Source organism: Eretmochelys imbricata, chromosome 2, assembly GCF_965152235.1.
Source record: "Eretmochelys imbricata isolate rEreImb1 chromosome 2, rEreImb1.hap1, whole genome shotgun sequence".
Lineage (NCBI taxonomy): Eukaryota > Metazoa > Chordata > Testudines > Cheloniidae > Eretmochelys > Eretmochelys imbricata.
In genome coordinates this window covers 229,477,394-229,505,354 of record NC_135573.1, presented here as the reverse complement: position 1 = coordinate 229,505,354, position 27,961 = coordinate 229,477,394, and the positions used below count along the sequence as shown (strand labels likewise).

Here is a 27,961-nt window from a genome sequence, read left to right as displayed (position 1 = left end):
GATGATCCTCTTGATGCTTTCCTGTAACAAGGATGTCATCCAAATGAATGGTGTTCATTCCATTCAGGATCTCATCCATGGCTCTCTGCCACAGGGCAGGTGCTCAGAGTGATACCAAAAGGCAACATGTTGTAGCAAAATAAGCCTTTTTTGTGTGTTAATTGTGAGATACGTACAAGAGGCCAGGTCAATCTTCATTTGTAGGCATGCACTGAGCACATCCAATTTAAAGAAACACTATCTTCCACTAAGAGTTGTTCGTAGTGTTGTTGTAGCCACGTTGGTCCCAGGATATTAAAGAGAAAAGGTGAGTGAGGTAATATCTTTTATTGGCCTGTCTGTTGGCGCAATAAAATACATTATCTTACTCACCTTGACTCTCCATTAAGACTAGCAAACAAATCTTCAACATGAGATGGTGGATACTGGTCTGCACATAAAACTGGAGTCAGCATCACTTAGAAATCTCCACAAATTTGGACAGAGCTATCCTTCTTGATCACTAGCACGATGGGTGTAGCCCATTCACTGTGTGAAATCAGTGACAAGACTCCAATTTTCACGAATTGTCCAAATCAGCTTCCACCTGAGGCTTCAGAGGATAAGGCACAACTTGCAAACTTTTGGCTGGCTGTCAGACTTAACAGTGATCTTCACTGACATGTTGCTTATCTGTCCAAGCTCTTTTTCAAAAACTTTGGAGAGTATGTCCAGTATTTATTAAAGGTTTTGAAGCGTTTTTGTGATCACCTCAGTCCAAATGCTTCGCAAGCCAAGTTCTGCCAAATAATGGTGGATACTTTCCTTCAATCACATGTAGGGGTAAAATGACTGATTGTCCATTAAGAGGAACTTTCCTGCAGTATAGGTCTTCATAACTGTGGAATTTTCTTCCAGGGGAACTTATGACAAAGTCTGGTGATAGGAGATGCAGAAATCAGTGGGACAGCTGCTCCAACATCAGTCTCCATTCTTGTAGGAACTCCCTCGATCAAGGCTGTGAGCCAGATGCCATGTATGATTCCAGCTTCTAACATATGCAGTTCTAGGTCTTTATCAGTGTCACTAGAACTCATCTCCCTCTGCATTATAGATTCCCAACTTCCATCCTTTCTTAGGTTCAGTCTTCATAGGCATCTTCTTGGATTTATGGTTACCCTGTGTTACTGGTTGCTGAGCTGTGTCAAGGTTCCTTCCCCACTTTGAACTCTACGGTACAGATGTGGGGACCTGCATGAAAGACCCCCATCTTATTCTTACCAGCTTAGGTTAAAAACTTCTCCAAGGTACAAACTTTGCCTTGTCCTTGAACAGCATGCTGCCACCACCAAGCGTTTTAAACGAAGAACGGGAAAGAGACCACTTGGAGACGTCTTTCCCCAAAATATCCCCCCCCCCAAGCCTTACACCCCTTTCCTGGGGAAGGCTTGATAATAATCCTCACCAATTGGTACAGGTGAACACAGACCCAAACCCTTGGATCTTAAGAACAAGGAAAAAATCAATCAGGTTCTTAAAAGAAGAATTTTAATTAAAGAAAAGGTAAAAGAATCACCTCTGTAAAATCAGGATGGTAAATACCTTACAGGGTAATCATATTCAAAACACAGAGAATCCCTCTAGGCAAAACCTTAAGACACAAAAACAGGAATATACATTCCCTCCAGCACAGCTTATTTTACAAACCATTAAACAAAAGAAACTCTAATGCATTTTCTAGCTAGATCACTTACTAACTTTACAGGAGTTGTAAGGCTTGCATTCCTGATCTGTTCCCGGCAAATGCATCACACAGACAGACCAAACCCTTTGTTCCCCCCCCCCCCCCACACACACACAGATTTCAAAGAATCTTGTCCCCTCATTGGCCATTTTGGGTCAGGTGCTAGTGGGGTTACCTTAGCTTCTTAACCCTTTACAGGTGAAAGGATTTTGCCTCTGGCCAGGAGGGATTTTATAGCACTGTATACAGAAAAGTGGTTACCTTTCCCTTTATTTTTATGACAAGCTGTATGACAGGTCACAGTGATGTGTCCTTTCTTCTGGCACTTCCTGCAAATGACTTGGCCTGTCAAGTAATCCTTCTCAGCATGCATAGTTTGTGCACAACAGCCACATAGAAATTCCTTACATTCCCATGGTCCTCTGTCTCACTGATTCAGGAGGTGAGCTTCTTATGTCACACTGAATTCCAGGTTTCAGAAGGGTAGCCGTGTTAGCCTGTATTAGCAAAAACGAGGAGTCCTTGAGGCACCTTAGAGGCTAACAAATTTATTTGGGCATAAGCTTACGTGGGCTAAAACCCACTTGCATGGAGTGGAAAATACAGTAGAGAGGTATAAATACACAGCATTATGAAAACATGGGGGTTGCCTTACCAAGTGGGGGGAGGGGGTCAGTGCTAATGAGCCCATTCAATTAAGGTGGAAGTGGGCTATTCTCAACAGCTAACAAGAAGGAGTGGAAATCACTTTTGTAGAGCTAATAAGGCCAGTGTAATCAAGGTGCCCCATTTCAAACAGTTAACAAGAAGGTGTGAATATCAGTAGGGGGAAATTAGTTTTTGTAGTGACCCATTCACTCCCAGTCTTTATTCAGACCTAATTTGATGGTGTCCAGTTTGCAAATTAATTCCAGTTCTGCAGTTTCACATTGGAGTCTGTTTCTGAAGGTGTTTTTGTTGAAGAATTGCCACTTTTAAGTCTGTTATTGAGTGTCCAGGCAGGTTGAAGTGTTCTACTGGTTTTTGAATGTTATAATTCTTGATGTCAGATTTGTGTCCATTTATTCTCTGCAGTTTCCATGGCAATACCTACCTCAACAGTCTTCTTGAATGAAAGAATTGATACAGCAGTAACTTTTTCCAGATCTGGTCATTGTGTAATTCAGAGACTCATTAGTCACGCAGGGCATTGCTCAATGTTCTGCTAACTTCCTTAGAGCAGCAATGAACTGTGCTACTGACTCTCCACTTCCCTGATGTCTCTTAGGGCAGTGATATTGGTCTGCTGTCATCAATGGGGTACGAGAAAAATGTCCCTGCATTGCTGCAGTAACTGATGCATATGTGGGAGCTCCAGGCACAGTTGGAATCCAGACGTCATGGAGCAGTACACATGCCTTTGGACCCATCACTGTTAGCACGGTTGAAAGTCATCTGTCGAGAACAGAATTTCAAGCTACACATTGCTCAAAACGTTTGAGGTACCACCCATGATTTTTGGTTTTCATCAAATTCGCTAATATTGCCCACAAAGGTTGCCATTTCATTTCTCTCCTTTAGAACTTCACACCCTCCCCGCGGTCTTCTTTTTCACAGGGAAACTTTTTATTTTTTTCTTTACCGTGCACTGTCTGTGCTTGATTTCCCTTTGCTGGCTGTGTGCTTACATCCCAAATCAATCCTTTGGCTGTAGTCCTTCAGGGCAGGCTAAAGGTTGTCTTTCTAACTTGCAAAGACAAGCTGCTCTCCCCTCACTGCAGCAAGTCTTTGTTCTGGCCTTATTTGCCTACTCCCCCTTTCTTGCTGGCTAGCTCATACAAGTGGCCGCAGGTTGCCCACCACTGGTTTATAGCCTTCCCAAAGCTCGTCTTTTTACATACTATTATAATGATGGAATATGGATATTTTTGTCTTTATAAATATCCAATCCTTTTGGAATCCTGCTAATCTCAGCCTTGATCATATCTTATGACACTGGTGTTGTGTGAAAAAGTATTCCTGTTTAAATTTGCTGTTTCATTGAATGCGCCCTTGTCCTGGTATAGTGATTGTGTGAACAGAAGATCCTGATATGCCTTCTCTTCAAAGTTTGTTATCTTGTGTATCTTTATCATGACCTCTCTCATTCATCCTCTCTCTAGGGTGAACAATCCAGAGTTTTTAATCTGTCTTCAAATGGAATGATTTACATTATTTTTCACTGAACCTCTATATCTATATTTTTGCTATATCATTTTAGAGATGAGGTGACCAGAACAGAACACAACATTCTACATCAACATGTACCACTGATTTATATAGTGGCATGATACATTCAGTATTTTTAGACCCAAACCTGATACTACGGTAGTAACTATAGCCAAACATGCCTTTTTCATCTGCACTTCAGATAAAAGCACTATCTTGAGGGCTCAGATGGGACACAAATGCTCATAGACCTTCTGCAGGCCCTCTGCATGGGGTGAATTTCACTGGTGGTTAGGAGCATGTAACCATTTTTTCTGGATACAAATCTTGCTAAATGTATCCCTCCTTTTGTCAACTCCATGTATATTCTAATTCACTCTATGTGGGGATGATGTTCAGAGCACTCAGAAACAGAAGCTAATTCCCTCCTTATCCTCTTCTCCTTCCTTCTCTCTTATTGACACTTTCATTTTTTGTGTCTTGGTTCAAATCAGACAGAGATCTTGTCTACCTTTGTTGCAGTACAGCAGGTAGTAGAATGAGTCCCAGATTTTGATGGGGGCCTCTGGATGTTACTACAATAAAAATAAAGATGGCCTTGTTTCTTTTCCTGCTCCTATTATCCCTTTCAAATCTCTTCTGGCTGGTACCACCTTTTCCATGGTAGACTTGCTCTCCATGAGTCTGATCCAAAGTTCATTGAAGTCAGTGAAAAAGACCCTCATTGACATCAGGTGGCTTTGAATCAGGCTCTAGCAGGAGAGGCCTATCTTTCTCTAGTAAAACGCTCACTCCAAATTAACTTCTTAGAGTACAGGTTTCTCTCTTCAGGTCTCCTTCCCTGTAGGACTCCTGACACCGCTTGGAAAAGGGCCTTTCTGCAACTTCTAAGAGCTCTCTTGTTCTGAAAGAGGGAAGAACTATGGAAAGGTGAAATAAGCAATAAGATTGTTAGAAATATGACAATTTGAGGACTGGACACAACACCAAAGGTTTCAGGGAGCCACCCAGTAGGCCACAATGAAATATGCGCGCAAGATAAACAAAAATTGTTGGCATATCCATTTTCTTTTTCTGCTTTGGTGGCTGGATGTTGCCTCTTATTTACTGTTGCCTTGTGCACTAATATTACTTGATCACAACACAAGCTGGTATTGCTCCAGGTCAGTATTAGTTAATGAATAACTCTTTATTTTTCCTACTGGTTTCAATGTGAATAGTGAGTTACGTACTCTAAAAATGCAAAACTATTAAAAAGTCACAGTCTGTTATTGTTTATTTCACAGAACTAAAGTTGAATGCATAAATGAAGGAAACATTTAAATTTTCCTTTCACACATTCATATCTGTGTGAGGAAAAAAATGTAATGCACACATGATTTACATTTTACAAGATATACAAAAATCAGATTATAAAATGATCGTTTGGGAAGCTAAAGTTTCTGAAATATTTCACTCTTAAAACATTATAGAAAGAAACAGCTGATCTGCTAGAGCAATAGGGATGACAGGTGCATTAGCAAAGTTATTGCATTGTATAGGCCAAGATCTCTCTTACAAGGCTAAGCTGTATTATGGAGAAAAAGTATCTAAGTGGCAGTGTTTCAAGAGGAGCATCATGAGAGTTGTCCATTGCTACTGCATCTTTAGAATATGCATAGCCAGTATCCTCCAACCAATGACATCTATGCTGGTACGCAGAAAGGTATTGCCAAGGTCTCATCATCATGCTACCCAGACAAACCCCTTCTGTGGCCAGTAAAAGGTGCTGGTAGTGTCTGCCAGTCACATTGCTTGGACTCCAGAGGCCTGCACCCCGATTATGGGTAGCCCCTGAGGGGGTGTGAGATGGAGGGGAACTGCGTATTTGGCTCTGTATATTGTCTGAGATTACAGGAACTGAAATTATGCCATATGCAGCATTTTTTTAAATGGGATGTATTCAAATACAGTGCCATCAGCTACCCAGTGCCAAACCCTTGTAGTGAGGTTTCCAGGAATATGTGCATTATTAACAGAATGAGACAAGTGCTTGCTGAGCAGTTTGGAGAGACTGCATTGATGTGAAGCCCGACACTCATGAGGGTGATGCAGGTATGGTGAAGAAACAAATGCTTTGAAGACTTATTCACAGTGGCTTGTGTTTCATTTTCATTCTTTTAAGTGTATCCATTTGTTCCATTTCATAATTAGTCAGCGCTATATTTTTCATGAGAAATGCTCTTGTTAAAGTAGTTCTGGAATCTTATACAACTATAGAATGATTATGAAATGAAGTAATTGCTGCTGCTAGTACGTAAAAAAAATATGCAGACACTGAAAAAGTGACTGCTACAGGGTTTGCACAGGAGAAAATAGCTTTGTCCTAAACCTTCAGGTAACCCAGTTGCATAATTTTATTAAAACAAGGCCCATCTTTAATTTATCAGACTAGAGAGTAGCATGTTCATTTCGCTCAATGTTGGCCACAAGATCCTTTGTGTCACTAGTTCCAGGAACTGCGTCAGTATTAAAATACAGGTTGTTCTCAAAGCTGTCATTTGTTGACATGTGGTTCTTTCTTTTCCTGTAGAAGAAATAGCCTGCAAGGCCAACTCCTGCTAGGATAAGGATCACCACAATAATTACAATCCCAGTTTTGCTGTGACTAGGTTCAGGAATCTTCTCCTCCTTTTTCACTGCTGTAAACGAATGCAAAGCAGTTAACTAGAAATCATGTACTTGGCATCTGATCATAGAACACAATCCTGTACTTAGAAATAGTAGTTTATTCTTATGCATGAATGCTTTACCATCTCCAGATAATTAGTGACTGACAATGCAGAAGGCAAAATCAGAAAGCATATGAATAAAGCTTAACACAACATTTCAATCCAATTTTAGGGAAGAGTTCTGCATTTGGACATAAATGGAGTATTATGGATGTTTTATTATTGAGGAAATGCATTTGATAGCCATTTAACATCTAAAAATATATGTGACATTATGATATAAAATATGACAATCTGGTATAATATATACTAATGCTTTTATTTGGGCTTTTTCTTCATTTATTTGAAAGAAAGTAACCCTACCTTTCTTGTCTGGGGGCTTCTCAGTTGATTGCACATCAACAGCTTTAAAACAGAAGAAAAACAGTTACTCAGAATCATTAAAAGTCTTTATTATATACTGAAAATTGTACATTAACACATACTAGTATATACTGTAAAAATGACCATTTTTTGCCTAAACAGGGCCATGGACTTTCTGGTATTGAATAAATACAATATTTTTATCAGTAGCAACATGTGATAAATGAATCTAATGTAGTTACAAACCATGCAATGAAGCTGAAACGATTCTGCTGTGAGCTCCACACTGACAGACCCCTGCACCAGTGCAGAGCCACAGTGAAGTCCATGGAGTGCTGCATACGCAGCACTTCACTTCACAGAGCAGCTTGTAGGAATGTGGCCTATAAACCTAATCCTGCATATGATTACAACTGGGCACAGCGATTACTATTCTAAAGAAGTCACAGTAAGGACTAGGCCTGGCAGTAAATGTTTGCAGGATTGGGTCCTATGTGACATCTTTGTATTAGTTTTAACACCCCAATATTTTTTGCTTATTTATCAAATAAAGTTCAACTGCATACACAGAATGGAAATATTTCCAGGGTTTTCAATAATCTGGGTAGAAATTATGTAAACATGTGCAATGGAAAATATTCAGTTAAAGGAAGACTGCAGTTATAGATCTATGTTGTACAGCCTCTTCAAGAAAAAGCAGGCTTAAATTTAACATGCTGACAGGTTATATTAATTCTCTGTACTGTAAAATGGAGAATTATCACAGCCTTGCAAAATTCCACTTATTCACCCACCTAGGGTTATTATTTATTTTTGATAGGTAAATAAAATATCATTTGTTTTTCTATTGTTAATCATCACATTGAAGTACAGGTGAGTAGATTTTGTGGATGGTCTGTTACATTTTTGTGACAATTTTGCAAGGCTGTTTGTATAATATAAAAAACATCTTTCATCAGCAGTCAGGAGAAAATCAGATGGTTGTGTACTCAGGAGCAGCTTTCTAGAAAAGAATAATGGGATTTCCCTCACTTCATATAGAGGAACTAGGCACATTTCAAATACGGAATGCATTTTGCAACAGTTGGTGCATGTTCACAAGAAACTTGCCGTTACAATGCAATGTGGGAGAAATGCTCTCGCCACATACTCGGCTCCTTTTGCACCTTTGGGAGGTAGGATTGGTTGCGGCAAATCTCAAATGATTCAGCTGAATTTGTCTGGTTGAAAAATTGAATTGAGCAGGAAATGTTGCAAAAATAGGCACTCTTATGAAATGCCCATTGCTTCCTGGTTGACCTGCATCAGAAGGACAGCAAAGATAACATTGTTCATCGTATTTCTGCTTCATAACAAAATCACGTCACTTGGAGATGTACAGAAATGATACAAAATAAGTTAATTCAAGAGTCTGGCTTCTCAAAAAAAGATTCCATTTAAATAATGGGTGAATTTTCCAGGTAGTACTCATGTTACTTTAATTTGTGCAGCCATTCTTAATAGGGCAACGGGCACCATCTTCACAAAGTAGGATGAAGAAAATAAATATTGACACCCAAGAGGTGGAAATGGTAAAGCACAGAGCTTTCTAAACACTACCAGTGACACCAGGGTACTGGAGTATATGTACTCGAGCCCACAGGACAGGCTTGCTTCTGATTTGTTCCTGAGTTTGCACATTCCATTATTTCAAGGACTTTCTAAATTTTGTACACTTAGACCAATGCTATTTGCTTTTCCGTGATCAATTTTTCCTTTTCCAGCTCACTCATCTTCCCCTAACATGCTTCAGGAAAGAATATTGCAATACTAAGAAGTGAAACTAATGAATATTTATTTGATATAAGCAGCAGCAAAGAGTGTCGATTGCGCGCACGTGTGTGTGTATGAGAGAGAAACACATACAGAATAGCTTTAGGTTAAGATATAAGCATTTTTTCATGAGAACAAAATTTTCAGGAATGGATCAAATTCTGTGCGCAAAAAATGCAACCCTAACAGCGCCCATGCAATTGCACACACACAATTATTGTAATTCTACGGGCAATTCTGCAAGTGTAAGTACAAATTTCCTGATTTGCAGGCATGCATTTTCGGAAACAGAGCTTGGCTGTCCATTTTTTGAATGCACCTACTTTTCGACAGCGTGACCCTTTCCTTTCATACTGTATATGTGTGAATTCTGTATTGTGTATAAAACCACAAAGGATATCTATCACAAATGTACCCCACGCAGCACATATCTATTAAGAGCATGCATACTATAAACATTACTAGCTAAACAAATCCATAAACACAATACATTAAACTCATCACTTACTTTTTGGTTTTTTACAAACATATCCTTTGTAGGAAGAACAATAAATATTATTCCAGTACCCAGAGTTTGCATACATTTCAACACAGTGCTCATTTTGTTGACTTGAGGGTTCTCCAACATTCCAGTTGACAAAATCCACTGCAGTGTTGTCTAGCCACAACCACTGTCCTAGTGTTAATTAGAAATACACTGAACATTAAGCTGTTGTTTAATAGTCATTCACTTTTTGACAACCAGAATAAAAAATTCAAGGGCACTTCAGAGAATTTCACATTTCTATAGTTTTTGAAAAATGCCCCCCAAAAGAGGTATGTTCATTAGAGAGGTGTGAAGGTCTCAAAGCCTCAACCTGTCACGACTTTCGTAGATTACTTGAGAAAAGCAGACTCAGGGAAGGTATCCCTCGTAATATCCTCTGTTTTATTATTTTGTTTAGTTATTCTTATTGTGGTGATGACTGACGGAAAGAAATCATTTAGCTTCTCTGAAATGTCCTTATCTTCTGTGATTTACAAGTTATTTATTTTTATGACTATTTACTCATCAAAATCCCACATAACCTTTCTAATTTCCATTTTTCATTTTATTTGCCATAGTTTATGTTCCCTTCTATTGGCTTCAGCAGGGCTGAATTTCCATTTTCTGACAGATTATCTGTTTACTTGAATAAACTTCTTAAACTTTGTTATTTAGCCATACTGGGACTTCTCGTTTGTTTGCCTTGCTGTTTCCTTTTCATTACAGATATGCCTCTTTCATTGCCCTTAAATAGTGTTTAAACAACTTTCATGCTGAGTCTACAGATTTCCTTACTTTTGAATTGAAGGTTTTATAACCAGCTTCCTCATTTCTTTGAAATCCCCTGCTTGGCGTCACTGTGCTAGATTTTGGTACATTTATTTCCCTGAATATGATAAACTTAATTATAGTCACTATTTAGTATAGTTAGTTCTTGAATCAGCTCCTGTGTGTTTCTTAAGCGTAAAGCAAGAATAGCCTCCTTCTTTGTGCTCTAGAATGAAGTGCTTTAAGATGCAATCAGTCACTTAAGATGTCAAGCAATTACTTCTCTAAACCTTTTTTTCATGAATGACCAGTTTACAACCTATTATTCCTTTTTATTACACTCTGATCCTCCTCCTCATAGTGACTTTTCAAAACGAAATTCATTTTTATATATGAAAGCTAAGAACAGTCAAAAACAGAACAAAACATACTGATCAACCTCAAACATTGGAGAGGAGGCATTTTGTTTCACAGGAAATGTCTACTTTTTTTTGTTTTCATTCAGTTTAGGAAAAGAAAAAAAAATTCAAAATTGCCAAATTTCCCACACAACGGAAAATCTGGCTCTTACCCAGGTCTAGTTATATGTCTTCCATTGCCAAGAACTCTATGTTGATCTTCTATTTTTGCATTTATGCCTCTTACATCAGTTTTTTATTTTTCTCAGGGTATCCGTTTTTTTCCTTAGCTCCTTAGTCTGATGCCTGTTTCTTTTCTGGAACTTATCTCTATGAGCTCATTCTTTCCCTCTGCCAATTAGGCTGTATTTCTTGCCCTATCCTTTGCTGGATAAAGAAATGCTTTTCAGTTACAGACATCCCTAGAAGATATCTTTGTCTGAGTTGAGTGCTCCTCAGATTTCAGATGCCCCCTACTTCCCTCTTAAAATAATCCCCCCAAAACCTCATCCGTTTTCTGCGCCAGCAGTCCAGTATTCTCCTTTGCGGCAGGTGGATCCTATCCATTCTATATAGGCTTTCCCTTCCTCAGAGTGTTCTCCAGTGTCTAATACGTTTAAACATCTCCTCACCTGCACAGGGAGACAGTGAGACTCTAACATTTCTCCTATCAAGCTGGCCCTGCACACGGAACTGCAAGTATTTCAGAGAAAGTCCCTCAAAGGTCCTCTACTTAGGCCTTTTCCTAGTCCTCTAAATTTAGCTTCCAGGATTTGTAGTATCCACTGCTCTTGATCACTGGTACCAATGTCTACCGTGACTATGGGGTCCAATGTAGCAGTCAGAAGAGGGTCTGTCTAGATGCCTCCTGAAATTCGCCATCTTTGAGTCTGTTAGGCAAATACCCAGACAATCCTCACATACTCAGCTAGAGTATCAATGTTTCTAATGAGAGAAGATTCAGCCACTGCAGCCATGTCTAATGATTGTAACCCCTTCTGCCTTCCAGGGGTAATCTCTTTAGCATCTAAGGAATGATAGGTTAAACTAGGTTCACCGGGGGAAGGAGACCAAAGCCCTGAGGTAAGTGGGAAAGCAGGATACCGGGAGGAAGCACAGACAGGAATGTCTGTGAGGGGAGGGCTCCTGCCTCATACTGAGAATGAGGGGCGATCAGCAGGTTATCTCAAGTGCTTATATACGAATGCACAAAGCCTTGGAAACAAGCAGGGAGAACTGGAGGTCCTGGTGATGTCAAGGAATTATGACGTGATTGGAATAACAGAGACTTGGTGGGATAACTCACATGACTGGAGTACTGTCATGGATGGTTATAAACTGTTCAGGAAGGACAGGCAGGGCAGAAAAGGTGGGGGAGTAGCACTGTATGTAAGGGAGCAGTATGACTGCTCAGAGCTCCGGTACGAAACTGCAGAAAAACCTGAGTGTCTCTGGATTAAGTTTAGAAGTGTGAGCAACAAGAGTGATGTAGTGGTGGGAGTCTGCTATAGACCACCGGACCAGGGGGATGAGGTGGATGAGGCTTTCTTCCGGCAGCTCGCAGAAGCTACTAGATCGCACGCCCTGGTTCTCATGGGTGACTTTAATTTTCCTGATATCTGCTGGGAGAGCAATACAGCGGTGCATAGACAATCCAGGAAGTTTTTGGAAAGCGTAGGGGACAATTTCCTGGTGCAAGTGGTAGAGGAGCCAACTAGGGGGGGGAGCTTTTCTTGACCTGATGCTCACAAACCGGGAAGAATTAGTGGGGGAGGCAAAAGTGGATGGGAATCTGGGAGGCAGTGACCGTGAGTTGGTTGAGTTCAGGATCCTGACACAGGGAAGAAAGGTAAGCACCAGGATACGGACCCTGGACTTCAGGAAAGAAGACTTCGACTCCCTCAGGGAACAGATGGGTAGGATCCCCTGGGGGACTAACATGAAGGGGAAAGGAGTCCAGGAGAGCTGGCTGTATTTCAAGGAATCCCTGTTGAGGTTACAGGGACAAACCATCCTGATGTGTCGAAAGAATAGTAAATATGGCAGGCGACCAGCTTGGCTTAACGGTGAAATCCTAGCGGATCTTAAACATAAAGAAGAAGCTTACAAGAAGTGGAAGGTTGGACATATGACCAGGGAAGAGTATAAAAATATTGCTTGGGCATGTAGGAATGAAATCAGGAGGGCCAAATCGCACCTGGAGCTGCAGCTAGCGAGTGATGTCAAGAGTAACAAGAAGGATTTCTTCAGGTATGTTGGCAACAAGAAGAAAGCCAAGGAAAGTGTGGTCCCCTTAATGAATGAGGGAGGCAACCTAGTGAGGGAGGATGTGGAAAAAGCTAATGTACTCAATGCTTTTTTTGCCTCTGTCTTCACGAACAAGGTCAGCTCCCAGACTGCTGCGCTGGGCATCACAACATGGGGAATAGATGTCCAGCCCTCTGTGGAGAAAGAGGTGGTTAGGGACTATTTAGAAAAGCTGGATGTGCACAAGTCCATGGGGCCGGACGAGTTGCATCCTAGAGTGCTAAAGGAATTGGCGGCTGTGATTGCAGAGCCATTGGCCATTATCTTTGAAAACTCGTGGCGAATGGGGGAAGTCCCAGATGACTGGAAAAAGGCTAATGTAGTGCCAATCTTTAAAAAAGGGAAGGAGGATGATCCTGGGAACTACAGGCCAGTCAGCCTCACCTCAGTCCCCAGAAAAATCATGGAGCAGGTCCTCAAAGAATCAATCCTGAAGCACTTACATGAGAGGAAAGTGATCAGGAACAGTCAGCATGGATTCACCAAGGGAAGGTCATGCCTGACTAATCTAATCGCCTTCTATGATGAGATTACTGGTTCTGTGGATGAAGGGAAAGCAGTGGATGTATTGTTTCTTGACTTTAGCAAAGCTTTTGACATGGTCTCCCACAGTATTCTTGTCAGCAAGTTAAAGAAGTGTGGGCTAGATGAATGCACTATAAGGTGGGTAGAAAGTTGGCTAGATTGTCGGGCTCAACGGGTAGTGATCAATGGCTCCATGTCTAGTTGGCAGCCGGTGTCAAGTGGAGTGCCCCAGGGGTCGGTCCTGGGGCCGGTTTTGTTCAATATCTTCATAAGTGATCTGGAGGATGGTGTGGATTGCACTCTCAGCAAATTTGCGGATGATACTAACCTGGGAGGAGTGGTAGATATGCTGGAGGGCAGGGATAGGATACAGAGGGACCTAGACAAATTGGAGGATTGGGCCAAAAGAAATCTGATGAGGTTCAATAAGGATAAGTGCAGGGTCCTGCACTTAGGACGGAGGAACCCAATGCACAGCTACAGACTAGGGACCGAATGGCTAGGCAGCAGTTCTGCAGAAAAGGACCTAGGGGTGACAGTGGACGAGAAGCTGGATATGAGTCAGCAGTGTGCCCTTGTTGCCAAGAAGGCCAATGGCATTTTGGGATGTATAAGTAGGGGCACAGCCAGCAGATTGAGGGACGTGATCGTCCCCCTCTATTCGACATTGGTGAGGCCTCATCTGGAGTATTGTATCCAGTTTTGGGCCCCACACCACAAGAAGGATGTGGATAAATTGGAGAGAGTCCAGCAAAGGGCAACAAAAATGATTAGGGGTCTGGAACACATGAGTTATGAGGAGAGGCTGAGGGAACTGGGATTGTTTAGTCTGCAGAAGAGAAGAACGAGGGGGGATTTGATAGCTGCTTTCAACTACCTGAGAGGTGGTTCCAGAGAGGATGGTTCTAGACTATTCTCAGTGGTAGAAGAGGACAGGACAAGGAGTAATGGTCTCAAGTTGCAGTGGGGGAGGTTTAGGTTGGATATTAGGAAAAACTTTTTCACTAGGAGGGTGGTGAAACACTGGAATGCGTTACCTAGGGAGGTGGTAGAATCTCCTTCCTTAGAAGTTTTTAAGGTCAGGCTTGACAAAGCCCTGGCTGGGATGATTTAATTGGGGATTGGTCCTGCTTTGAGCAGGGCGTTGGACTAGATGACCTCCTGAGGTCCCTTCCAACCCTGATATTCTATGATTCTATGATAGACCTCCTATAGCTTCTTTGGAAAATAGGTCACAAGAAAAAGAGTTTGTTGCTCCAGTGAGGTTGGTTTCCACCTATCATGAGACCAACTCCCTCAAATGGAAGATCAAGACAGCCAGTTGTAGGTAAGCCTGTTATCTCTATAAATAATTTAATCTCTTAATGCTCCTCCGATTCAGTAACTCTAGCCCCAAGATGCTGCATTTGTGCTCCGAGGGTCACGAGCTGCTTGAACCAGATGCATCGTCACCCCAGTTGGCCACAAGAATCATGTTTTAGAATTTCTGGAGTAAAAAAGGTAGGAGCCGTCCTGATGGATCTGCTTCTGGTCTTCGACTGCCATAGTTAAACTGGAGTTTTGACTCTGTGTGGGGATTAGATTGATCTACCTTTTAATTTAAAGATAAAGTAAGAGGCCAACATTTAGCCGTACATTCATGGATTATTTTTATATTAGTTGAACAACTAAGGCAACCTACTTGCACCAGTGCTCAACTCTCACACAGTCCAAAGAGCCCTATGTTCACTCTGTCAGTTCCTGGTTCTGTCTAGAGCCTCCCCCACCCTGACCCCTTGTTCGAGAAAGGACTCTTGATACTTATTTCTTCATTTATAGCTTACCAGTTACAGTGACTTTGCCCTCCAAACCACTTTATTACAATCAAGCGACTCGTCATACCTATGATCTTCATTCCTACAACAGTAGGTAAAATATATAAAATATCTTCTTTCCTGCTTTATCTGTTTATGTCTTACACCAAAGTGTAATGTGAAATATTTGACACTTAGTGTATCTTTATGACAAATATTCATTTGGAAATACGTATTACAGGAAAAAAAATTACCATCCACATTTCTGTACATTCCTGTCCAAAAAGTTGATGATTTTTCTTCAAGTGGCTCTATGTTGTGTGCCAGAAAGTTGGCTTCAGCCAAATCTTCTACTGAAACCAAAGAGGCACCTACAAAACACCAGGAAACAATCATTATGGAGATGAGTTTACAATGAAATACATTTCCCCCTGTTGAGAGTGCCTTTTCTGGTCTTTTCAAGTGTTGTGACAGTTTTAAATCAACTATCCTCTCAGTCTCATTACACCTGTGAGAGTATAAAATATTTATTTTTTAAAAGATCCTGGTTGTTTCTACAGATTATATGAAATTTGTAAGTGCACATGAATCATCTGTGGCGTGGATTTAGAATGAATATTCCTTTGGCCTTGCACTGGAAATTAGGGACAGTAAAAGAAAAGCACTGCAGCACAGACACAAAAGAGTAGAAAGCCAATAATAGAAGGATTAAGATTGCCAAAATCTGAAGATTTTGGAATACATGCATTGCTACGTACATATGTCTCAAACTCATAGCAGCTGGCAATAGAAGGGCTGCTCAGTAATTCTTAGCGTTTCTTTTCTGGTGTTAGATACATGGTTTTAAAATAGATTAAAAACCTGCACCATTTTCTAGTATCTGGAAAAACTTGTGCTGTGAGTTCACAAAAACGATTTGACTAGAAATTCCCAGTAAAGTTTGCACTAGGTTGTGAGACTGACATTGCCTGGATAAATTTTGTGACATTGTTTGGATTAATTTTGCCCATGAGATTTATGAAGTTTATCATTTTTGCAGTCAAATATTAGAATATGCATATCAATTCTGTAGCCTCAAAACAATACACACTTCATCCCGTATATGATACAACTAGCACATTTATAATTTTATTGTTTTCTGAACCTCTATATAACTCATCTGTGTCACAGCCTTTCTTAAATTCATATATCTTTATATTTGGGGATACAGCATTGTTCCTCCCCACTCCTCTGTGCTCCACATCTTTGGCCACTCGCTACCCAATTAGTATCCTGTTAATTATCTACCTGTAACTCTAGTCATTATACTACAGCTTTTAACTCTCCATGTTGTACTGACACGGCCAAGGAATTCTGGCATTGTGTTCAACAGTATTCCAGGGAAGATAATCAGCAGCATAATGATGTAAGGATTGGCATGTTTTAAAGGTTGATAAAGTGCATTTTCTCTTTTAGTTTGTGGCTGGGACCAAGGAATCACCTGTGTAGTAATGGCTGTGGATAGTATGTGACATGATGTGACGGTGCCCCAATTAACTATTTTTGATTTCGCTCTCATTCTTGGAGAAGTTTATCTCAGGTAAAATATAATTGTAGAAATAAGGTGAAGTAATATATAATCACAGAAAATAAAGGCACTTAGTACTACTACTTATTTAGGGCCCAATTCTGCCCTCACATAGGTGCAATTATAATTGAGGACAAATCCCACTATTTGTGGGGAATTAACAGGATACCAATTGGGCGGTGAGTGATTATAAATATAGGAAGCCCAGTGGGTGAGGCGTGACAGTGTGAATTTTTTATCCCAAATATAAAAACACATGAATCTTTAGTCTTCTATACTGCAGTCATTATTATAGGCAGTCTCAGGAAACACTTTCACAAATGCAGAAAAGGAAACGGACTTTGAAAAGTTTAGGTGTATCACACAAATGATTAAATCTATATCATTTTGGGGCTATACATTTTTGTACTTTTGACAGCACTCTACCAAGCAGCAGCAAGTGTCTGTAGCCTTGCAGGTTGGCTTCCCAGAAGAGGGGAGGGGGGAAATCAGTGATGTGGAGTCTGTCCCCTGACCCATTAGGTGGGTCAGCAGAGACTGCGGGGATTGTTCTCCTCCTTTTCCCCATGCTGGCCAGTGATGAGGTTAGCAGAGCAAACAGCAGGTTTGTGCTACTAACAAAAGGAGCCAAACTGAGGACTGCCATGAACCTCTGAGGTGAGCAGATCCGCCAGAAAGTGCAGCACCCACCAAGGCAGAGGAGGAACTTTGTGTAATTGTTTGATTTATACATAGACCAGTTCTTGAACATAGATGGACAAACAACAGACAGGAAATCCCTTCTTTCAGGAATTTCAGCCCAATACCAATGCCTAGTTCCCAAGTAGCAACTCTGCATCAAGAACTGACTCCAGTCAGAGACCAAGACAGAGAACAAATTTTCCTGCTGTCTGCACAGCTCCTTCTAGACAGAAATGTGCTGTGACAGGGTCAGACCAGATGGCTACAGGAGAGTGATAGAAGATAGATATATTAGCCCCAGATTAAGCACGGCCCTTTCCCCTGAGTAAGAGAATGGGCTGTTCCAAAACAATCAGGAAGTTGCTGGAACCAATTAAGGCAGGCTAATTAGGACACTTGGAACCAATTAAGAAGCTACCAGAATCAATTAGGACAGGCAGGCTAAACAGGGCACCTGGTTTTGAAAAGGAGCTCACTTCAATTAGTGAGGTGCATGCGAGGAGCTGGGAGCAAGAGACTCGCAAGAAGCTGAGAGAGAGCGAGTAGGCGCACTGCTGGAGGAATGAGAAGTACAAGCATTATCAGACATCAGGAGGAAGGTCCTGTGGTGAGGATAAAGAAGATGTTGGGATGAGGCCATGGGGAAGTAGCACAGGGAGTTGTAGCTGTCACGCAGCTGTTACTGGAGACACTTGTAGACAGCTGCAGTCCACTGGGCCCTGGGATGGAACCTGGAGTAGAGGGCAGGCCCGGATTCGCCCCACCCTCCAACTCCCTATCTGATATAAGAGGAGTTGACCTGGACTGTGGGTCCACCAGAGGGGAAGGTCTCTGGCCTGTCCCCGACCCACTAGGTGGGTCAGCAGAGACTGCGGGGATTGTTCTCCTCCTTTTCCCCATGCTGGCCAGTGATGAGGTTAGCAGAGCAAACAGCAGGTTTGTGCTACTAACAAAAGGAGCCAAACTGAGGACTGCCATGAACCTCTGAGGCGAGCAAATCCGCCAGAAAGTGCAGCACCCACCAAGGCAGAGGAGGAACTTTGTCACAGTGCATAACCAAACTAACAACATACAGTATTCTGTCCCAAGATTTAACATTTGCTCTCATGTTAAGAAAAAGAACTTGGAAGACTGTGTGTAAGTAGGCCGCCTGGTGACACCTGTCATAACCCTAAAAAGATGCTACAACCAGAGTTGTGCATTTGGGGGGTATTTCTGTTTTCGAAGGGACACTAGGAAGTAGTTTTTGGCAAAAACTTGTTTTAATAAAAAAAATTGTACAAATCATGATATAAGCAGGATGCTAGGATTAAAAAACCCACAAAACAAAAACAAAGAATTAATTTAATTTTAGAAATTTAAATACAACAGCTGTTTTAACTAGTACATGAGAATCAGACATTGAAACTGACTGTACATAAAGATTCACTTCCCCAGACAACTAAATTACAAAAGGTAAACAAGAGTCTCAATTTCCCAGTGCATTATCCCAGTCAGGATTCTGTAATTCTATTCATTCAATTGGCATATAACTGACGTATTTTAGTGGCAAATCAGGCCCACAGTATAAATGATGTAAAATGAGATTTGAAAAAAACAAAGATTTTATTATTAATGCAGACAAGGAATTTGTCTTTAAATTATGCTAATACTTAGCACTTTCATAGCCACTGATACATTCATTCATAGTGCTGTATTAAAAAAAATAGATGTGTGATTTGTGTGCATTTTACCTCTAATTTGAAAGGACACTCACCTAATCGAAGACATTCTAAGGAGGCCTGGGCCCAGTTTCTCGTAGATGAAGACTCAATGAAGTAGCAGTGACCACGGAAAGGGATCCATGATCTGTGTTCTGTCTCCGGGCACTTTCCGGGGAGCTGGGGAGGATCCGTGGGGGCTTTAACTGTTTAAAAAAAGGGACATAGTTTGTTATTAATAAAACATTTTAATGAACAGGTTTCTCTCACACACACTTTTACCATGACTAGCACATACTAATTTGACACCTGGAAACTCTCATAACAGCTGTTTAATCATAACATAATCTTTGAAAATCTGTATTCCTTGTTATTATACCATAGTGGAAAAATCTCAGACTGGTGAATGACTAGTGTTACAGTTGCATTTTATGATCTAAGCACCTAATTCAGCAAAGCCCTTAAGCACATGCTTATCTTTAGGCACATTCATAAGTCCATCCCTATTGAGCAAACACTTAAACAGGCTTAAGAACATGTTTAAGTCCCATGTTAAGTGCTTTGCTGAATTAGAGCCTAAATTTGGTAAGATCAGGCCATAAACCAATACTACTCTTGAACCAAGAGAGCAGCTCATTTGACATCAGTGGCTAAGTTTCAGGAGCAGATGAAAACAGCACAGTACAGGGCCAAAATGATTAACTTAAAAACTGCAGTAAATAGAAAATGTTTAAAATCTCACACAAGTAGGAGAATATATATTATGTAGCCTAAATATCAGGAATGCATTTATATTTTAAAACCAAGTATTCTGGATCAAGAAAATCTGTTCTTATTTTACTCATCTACTTAGATGTGAATTCAGGATTTTCCTGTTTTCCCTGGCAATAGCTATTATCATTTCAATCATCATCGAGCCATGAGAGAAAATGATCTTTTCAGGCAGTTGTAATGCTATTAATTTACGAAGATGAAAACACAAAATCCTTCCAGGTTTGGCAGGTAAATAAAATGGAAGGGGATTTTCAAATATTTTGTTTAAAAGTATAATGCTTTTGCATTGTGATGATGAACAGGGTTGTGAATAGATTTTAGAATCTTTTTAAATAAAATGTTTTTGTTCACCTTTAATGGGGGATGTATTGCAGATGGGTTTAGCTTGTCACTTCCATTAAAAAATAACTAATTAAAACATTAGAGAGACCAGGTGGGTGAGGCAATAGCTTTTATTGGACCAACTTCTGTTGGTGAGAGAAATAAGCTTTTGAGACCAACAGAAGTTGGTCCAATAAAATACTACCTCACCCACCTTTTCTCGCTAATATCCTGGGACTGACATGGCTACAACAACACTGCACAATTAAAACGTAACTATTTAAAAATACACTAGTTGTTCTTAATCTAGCCAAAGGAAGATGATCTTCAACTTGTTTAATGAGCATTCAATTATTCCATATTTAAAATGCACTACTCTAGAACACTGAAAATAAGTCAAATGACTTCAATATTAAATGCCTACACTCTTTTGCCCACAAGATCTGAGGAAACAGAAGATTATTTTACAGGAAAAACAGTTATTTTTCTTCAGATAACTCAAAAATTAATAAGTCCCAGACTCCAGCAGATGATGTTACTGTGTGTTTTATACTAACCAGACTTTCAGTAATGAACCAAAGCTCCTTCCCTCAAGTAAGCACTGGAAGAGACTTAACATTCAGCTTCTGTCTTGTGTCTTGCTAAACTATCAAGCTCTTTTTTCTTGCTTTTATCTAGTGTTCTGTACATCTTGTGAATAATTCTCTTAACTAGAGTTCTATTTTTACTAGGGCCGTCAAGCGATTAAAAAATTAATCGCGATTAATCGCACTGTTAAACAATAATAGAATACCATGTATTTAAATATTTTTGGATGTTTTCTACATTTTCGAATACATTGATTTCAATTACAACATAGTGTACAATGCTCACTTTATATTTAGTTTTGATTACAAGTATTTCCACTGTAAAAAACCCAAAAGAAATAGTATTTTTCAATTCACCTAATACCAGTACTGCAGTGCAATCTCTTTATCATGAAAGTTGAACTTACAAATGTCAAAATATGGACAAAAAAGCTGCATTCAAAAATAAAACAAAGTAAAATTTTAGAGCCTGAAAATCCACTCAGTCCTACATCTTGTTCAGCTAATCGCTCAAACAAACAAGTTTTTTTACATTTGCAGGAGATAAATGAGAACAGGCATTCTCATGGCACTGTTGTAGCCGGCATTGCAAGATATTTACGTGCCAGATGCACGAAAGATTCATTTGTCCATTCATGCTTCAATCACCATTCCAGGGGACATGCGGCCATGCTGATGATGGGTTCTGCTTGATAACAGTCCAAAGCAGGACGGACCAACTCACATTCATTTTCATTATATGAGTCAGATGCCACCAGCAGAAGGTTGATTTTCTTTTTTGGTGGTTCGGGTTCTGTAGTTTCCGCATTAGAGTGTTGCTCTTTAAGACTTCTGAAAGCATGCTCCACACCTCGTCCCTCTCCCATTTTGGAAAGCACTTCAGATTCTTAAACCTTGGGTCGAATGCTGTAGCTCATTGGTTCTCAATCAAGGGGTCCAGGGCCCCTTAGGTGGCCTCGAGCAGGGCCAGCATTAGACTCTCTGGGGCCCAGGGCAGAAAGCCGAAGCCCCACCACATGGGGCTGAAGCCCAGGTCCCTGAGTCCCGCCACCTGGAGCTGAAGCTGAAGCCTGAGCAATGTAGCTTTGTGGGGGGCCCTGACGCATGGGGCCCCAGGCAATTGCTCTGCTTGCTACCCCCTAATGCCGGCCCTGGCTTTTATATACAGAAAATCAGTTATTGTGGCACAGGTGGGCCATGGAGTTTTTATAACATGTTGTGGGGGGCTCAGAAAGAAAAAGTTGAGAACCTCTGCTGTAGTTATCCTTAGAAATCTCACATCGGTACCTTCCTTGCGTTTTGTGAAATCTGAAGAGAATGTGTTTTTAAAATGAACCACATGTGCAGACTCATTATCCGAGACTGGTATAACATGAAATATATCCCAGTGTGGGTAAAACAGAGCAGGGGACATACAATTCTCCTCCAAGGAGTTCAGTCACAAATTTAATTAGTGCATTATTCTTTTAACAAGCATCATCAGGATGAAACCATGTCCTCTGGAATGGTAGCCGAAGCATGAAGGGGTATACAAATGTTTAGCATATCTGGCACATAAATACCTTGCAATGCCAGCGACAAAATTGCCATACAAATGCCTGTTCTCACTTTCTGGTGACATTGTAAATAAGAAGAGGGCAGCATTATCTCCTCTAAATGTAAACAAACTTGTTTGTCTTAATGATTGGCTGAACAAGAAGTAGGACTGACTGGACTTGTAGGCTCTGAAGTTTTACACTGTTTTGTTTTGAGTGCAGTTATGTACAAAAAAAAAATCTATATTTGTAAGCTGCACTTTCACGACAAAGAAATTGTACTACAGTACCTGTATGAGGTGAACTGAAAAATACCATTTATTTTATCATTTTACAGTGCAAATATTTGTAATAAAAATAATATACACTTTGATTTCAATTACAACACAGAATACAATATATATAAAAAAGTAGAAAAACATCCAAAATATTTAATACATTTCAATTGGTATTCTATTAACAGTGTGATTAAATCTGCGATTAATTTTTTTAATCACAATTCATTTTTTGAGGTAACTGCGTGAGTTAACTCCGATTAATCGAGAGCCCTAATTTTTACATGTAGTTTGTGTACACCACTGCCCTCTGTTGGACACATCTGACTTATTCAAACGTTTCTCTCATTTTCTAGTCAGTGGCTAGTCTAACACATGCTAATACAGTTGACAGCTAATGAAGATACCTGTATAACTCAAGAGGTAGAAAGCCTGTGCTTTTGTGTTCAAACTTCTTTCAGTTTCTGTATTGCTTCTGAGTAACAGCCGTGTTAGTCTGTATTCGCAAAAAGAAAAGGAGTACTTGTGGCACCTTAGAGACTAACCAATTTATTTGAGCATAAGCTCTCGTGAGCTACAGCTCACTTCATCGGATGCATACTGTGGAAAGTACAGAAGATGTTTTTATACACACAAACCATGAAAAAATGGGTGATTATCACTACAAAAGGTTCTCTCCCCCCACCCCACTCTCCTGCTGGTAATAGCTTATCTAAAGTAATCACTCTCCTTACAATGTGTATGATAATCAAGGTGGGCCATTTCCAGCACAAATCCAGGGTTTAACAAGAACGTCTGGGAGGGGGGGGTTGTAGGAAAAAACAAGGGGAAATAGAAAAGGAGTACTTGTGGCACCTTAGAGACTAACCAATTTATTTGAGTATAAGCTTTCATGAGCTACAGCTCATCGGGGAAATAGATTACCTTGCATAATGACTTAGCCACTCCCAGTCTCTATTCAAGCCTAAGTTAATTGTATCCAATTTGCAAATGAATTCCAATTCAACAGTCTCTCGCTGGAGTCTGGTTTTGAAGTTTTTCTGATGTAATATTGCAACTTTCATGTCTGTAATCGCGTGACCAGAGAGATTGAAGTGTTCTCCGACTGGTTTATGAATGTTATAATTGGATACAATTAACTTAGGCTTGAACAGAGACTGGGAGTGGCTAAGTCATTATGCAAGGTAACCTATTTCCCCTTGTTTTTTCCTACAACCCCCCACCCCTTCCTCAGACATTCTTTTTAAACTCTGGATTTGTACTGGAAATGGCCCTCCTTGATTATCATACACATTGTAAGGAGAGTGATCACTTTAGATAAGCTATTACCAGCAGGAGAATGGGGTGAGGGGAGAGAAAACCTTTTTGTAGTGGTAAACACCCATTTTTTCATGGTTGGTATGTATAAGAACATCTTCTGTATTTTCCACAGTATGCATCTGATGAAGTGAGCTGTAGCTCACAAAAGCTTATGCTCAAATAAATTGGTTAGTCTCTAAGGTGTGACAAGTACTCCTTTTCTGTATTGCTTCTGCCACTGCTAATATTTCAGGCTGTCTCTGTGCTGCCTCTGCAATGCGTTCTTCTACCGTTCTATGCTACTGTCTGTTAAACATTCACAATACCCTCAGTGTGCTGTAAGACCAAGAAGAGATGGTCTCTAACTCAAGCAGCATACAATTTACTGTGGTCGTCAGCAACTTGACATTCACTATTTGAAAGGAATTACTTCCTATTAGTTTTCCCTGTTTTACAAGGCAATCCCTATGCACACAGCTGGACACGCAGAATAATGTACTGCTTTACTAACTACTTTGGTTTTACACTAATGAACTCGGTTGATGGGTTTGGATTTATGAGCTATGATTGTTCTCAGTGAACTTTTTTTAGTAGCTAAGCAAATAGGAATCACCACTGGCTTCCATTCCCGCTGGCCTGGTGCCCACTCACCATTTTCCCCCAACTCAGTTCCAAAACTCAGTCCCTTTGACTCGACTTTCTCCAGTTATTTGTTAGTTACTGAATATCAAAGGGAACAGTCATTTACTATATATCTGTACAGTCTCTAGCACAATGCAATATAAATAAGTAATCATCATTATTACCATTGTTACATTCAATTGCTTACCATCTGACCATTTACAGATAGAGTAGTAGTTTTCATCACAGGATGCTGTCTTCCAGGTTCCTTCAAGGTCCAAATAAACACAGCCTATTTTCTGTTTCGGCTCTCCTTTGGCCCACTTAGTATACTTCAACCTCCAGTTATCAATCCATTCATAATGTCCATGAGTCTAAAAGCAAAATAAATTAATAGAAACAATGAATCAGATATCCATAATTGCTTTGCAGTCAGTTTTGTGAGAATAATTCTTTCACTGTCCTAACCTTTCTCATCTCTGGCATGATATGAAACAGAAAAATACCAAGACTCAGTCCCTTGCCAGTGGATAGATATTTACAGTCTGTCCATCGTCCTTTGTCAGAGGTTGTCATTCAATAGTATAGAACAAAAGTAGATGGCTCAAATTTTTTATTATGCTGTGGCATATGAAGTTCGCAAATTAATCCACCATCACTCCATCCTCCAGTTAGCTCGTGACCAAGTTTTGTTTTGAAGAAGTTGTACATGACATTGTTCACGCTGGTGTTTCTTTAATTTGTGCGGTCAATGGGTGCAGAAAGCAGAATTAGGGACTGTGCCAACCGTTTGCAAAAGTCATTCATTTTAATCTTGGTAAAGGCCCCAGATACCAGAATGAGGAACACAATATATATAAATTAAATTGGATAGCTCACCAGCTGTTCAGCATCTCAGCCGCACAGAAGTTCTGATATTAATAATAGTGTTAGTTTAAAATAAATTCAGGGGTTATTTTATTTGGATAAAAATAAATCATTTTCACCGCACACCTAAAGAAGTTAGGATATTTTTCCAAGGGAATCATGACAGTGTGTTCATATGAAGAAAGCCATAGTGAGATGACCTGAAGAAAAAACTTGCCTGTAAAAACATAGAGCATAATGCCAAAAAGAATAAGACCAGAGAATGTGTGATTTAACCTGATTAATACTGATTAATTATTAAATGATTAAAGGTTAAGCACATTCCCTGCCTTTAAACAATGATACTATATACAAGTAGGGCAGTTATGTAATCTAATGAGATCAAAAATGAATTAAGATAAGGAATGTGAGAGTTGTATTATCACAAAAAGTAGCAAGATGTTCTTACCAGATTGCTGTTCAGACCAATCCATACAGGCTCCCCATACTTTAACATTCGTAGCCATAGGAATGAGTGGCTGTAGGGATCTAAGATGCTGGCAAGGTCAGAGGACTCATGTATGCATTTTCTCCTTGCATCTTCCCATTTCATTTTGGAATGGACGAACAAATAACTACTGTTACCATAACGGATAAAGTTTGTGGGGACTGCTGTTGATGAATGGTACAACTTGGAGTCTATAGGGAGAAGAAAAAAAGGGAACGTAAAGTCGTTGGGGTTTTTAAAAATTAGTTAGGGCCACGTTGTGGCTGGATCTGCATGTGATTGCAAGGCATGGATAAAAGAGACCCCTCTATCTCCTGACTTCTGGTCTTGGTTAAAGCTCTGCAAACCCACCAAAGAAAGTGAGGATTCACAGGTGTAAAATGAGGGCAGAGATTACACTGTCCTTGACAGCATCTAACAACGTTGATGATGGCACAACGGCTAGCATAGAATCCAAATTATGCGCTCGCTACTGTGCTAGTTCAGCAGAGCTGAAGTGAAGTAACAAAAGGCTAAGGAAACTATGACCCTGACTATATCCAGGGAGTAAGAGCTTGTCCACACAGGAGTTGCATCAGTTTAATTTACATTGGTCTAGGTTTGGTATACACATAAAGTTCCGCAAGTTTTCGGTTTAATAAAAGATGTGATTTTAAACTGATTTAGCTAACCTGGTGCAACCTTGTATGTGAACACTTTTAAATCAATTTACATCTGGCTTATATTGGTTTACCTGGTGTTGGTAAATTTATGGGTGGATATAGGCAGTGATCATATACAGGGGTCTGCACTGGTTTAATTAAATTGGCTTTTTGAACAGATCAGAGTTGAACTTCTCTATGCAGAAAAGCCTTTAAAAGCTGGTTTAGTGTGTAGACCAAGATTTTGATGCTCATATTTTTAAACAGTACTTTTTTCTAACCGTAGCCACCGAAGTGAAGGATAGTGGTGACATAATGCAAGTGGAAATCCAGCATTTAGTCCTCAAGCAAATCAAAAAATGTTGCACGAGATTTCTGAAAAATGCACCTTTGTTAATTTGGCAAACATAGCCTTTGTTGTTGCCACAGCTTTCATCAACCCATTTCCCTGCCTCCTTAACAGGACTATTTTTCATAAAGACGCAGTCAGCCTAGGGGGAAAAAGGATACACAAATCAGTTAATAAATAAATCAGAAGCAAGTGAGAAAACCTCCTCCCCCTTTCACATCTGTAGACATGAATATATTTAAATTTCATTCCTGCGTCATTTTAAGATTCAGTAATGCTGGCATTATGCTGGTGACTTCTATGTGCTTTTGTTCCCCTCGTATTGCCCTTACTTCTTAACTTTCCTGTGGTTTTTCCCTGGTCAATCTGGTGAAACAATTGTGGGGGGCTACGAGAAGGGGGAAGAGCAGAAATTCTATTCTCTTCCGATCCCCATTTTGTATAATATGGAGGGCATCAAAGCCACAGGAAAGTTCAGAGGGAGGTCTTGGGTGAAGTTGGTCATGGAAGGAAAAAGTGGCTTGATCCCTCCACATGGGTATCGCAGTCTGTTCCAAAGAAATTCTGGACAGGCAAGGAGCAGTGCACTTTTCTGAATTTTTTTCTCCCTCTTTCAAATTCATAGTTGCAGCTGTGCAAAATATTGACTGCCAAACTAGAAACACTTAGGTTAGGGTTGCCAGGCTCCTGTTTTCAACCAGAATGCCCAGTCAAAAAGGGATGCTGGTGGCTCTGGTTGGCATTGCTGACCAGCCGCTAACTGTCCGGTCGGCGGCGCAGCAGGGGTAAGGCAGGCTGCCTGCCTGCCCTGGCTCCATGCAGCTCCCTGAAGCAGCTGGCATGTCCGGTTCCTAGGCGCAGGGGCGGCCATGGGGGCTCCATACACTGCCCCCACCTTGAGCGCCAGCTCCGCAGCTCCCATTGACCAGGAACTATGGCTTATGGGAGCTGCGGGGGCAGTGCCTGTGGGCATGGACAGTGCGCAGAGCCCCCTGGGCCCTCTGCCTAGGAGCTGGACGGTTATGCCGCTGCTTCCTGGGAGCCACCTGAGGTAAGCACCACCCAGAGCCCGCATCCCAAACCCCCTGCTCCAGCCCTGAAAGCCCCTTCCCACACCCTAAGTCACTTCCAGACCCTGCATCCT

General features: G+C 40.6%; 1 protein-coding gene across 1 annotated transcript in view; it reads right to left on the bottom strand.

Moving 5' to 3' along the window:
- Positions 1 to 6,340: 6,340 nt before the first annotated feature.
- Positions 6,341 to 27,961, bottom strand: part of LOC144260723 (macrophage mannose receptor 1-like) — an 84,042-nt gene continuing 62,421 nt past the window's right edge. The window contains exons 23-30 of the mRNA XM_077809435.1: positions 26,857 to 26,959; positions 25,789 to 26,018; positions 24,682 to 24,847; positions 19,118 to 19,267; positions 15,368 to 15,484; positions 9,305 to 9,472; positions 6,985 to 7,026; positions 6,341 to 6,591 (exon numbers count right to left, since the gene is read on the bottom strand). Of these exons, the coding sequence (XP_077665561.1) occupies positions 6,341 to 6,591; positions 6,985 to 7,026; positions 9,305 to 9,472; positions 15,368 to 15,484; positions 19,118 to 19,267; positions 24,682 to 24,847; positions 25,789 to 26,018; positions 26,857 to 26,959 (1,227 nt within the window). The remainder of the gene's footprint in view (positions 6,592 to 6,984; positions 7,027 to 9,304; positions 9,473 to 15,367; positions 15,485 to 19,117; positions 19,268 to 24,681; positions 24,848 to 25,788; positions 26,019 to 26,856; positions 26,960 to 27,961) is intronic.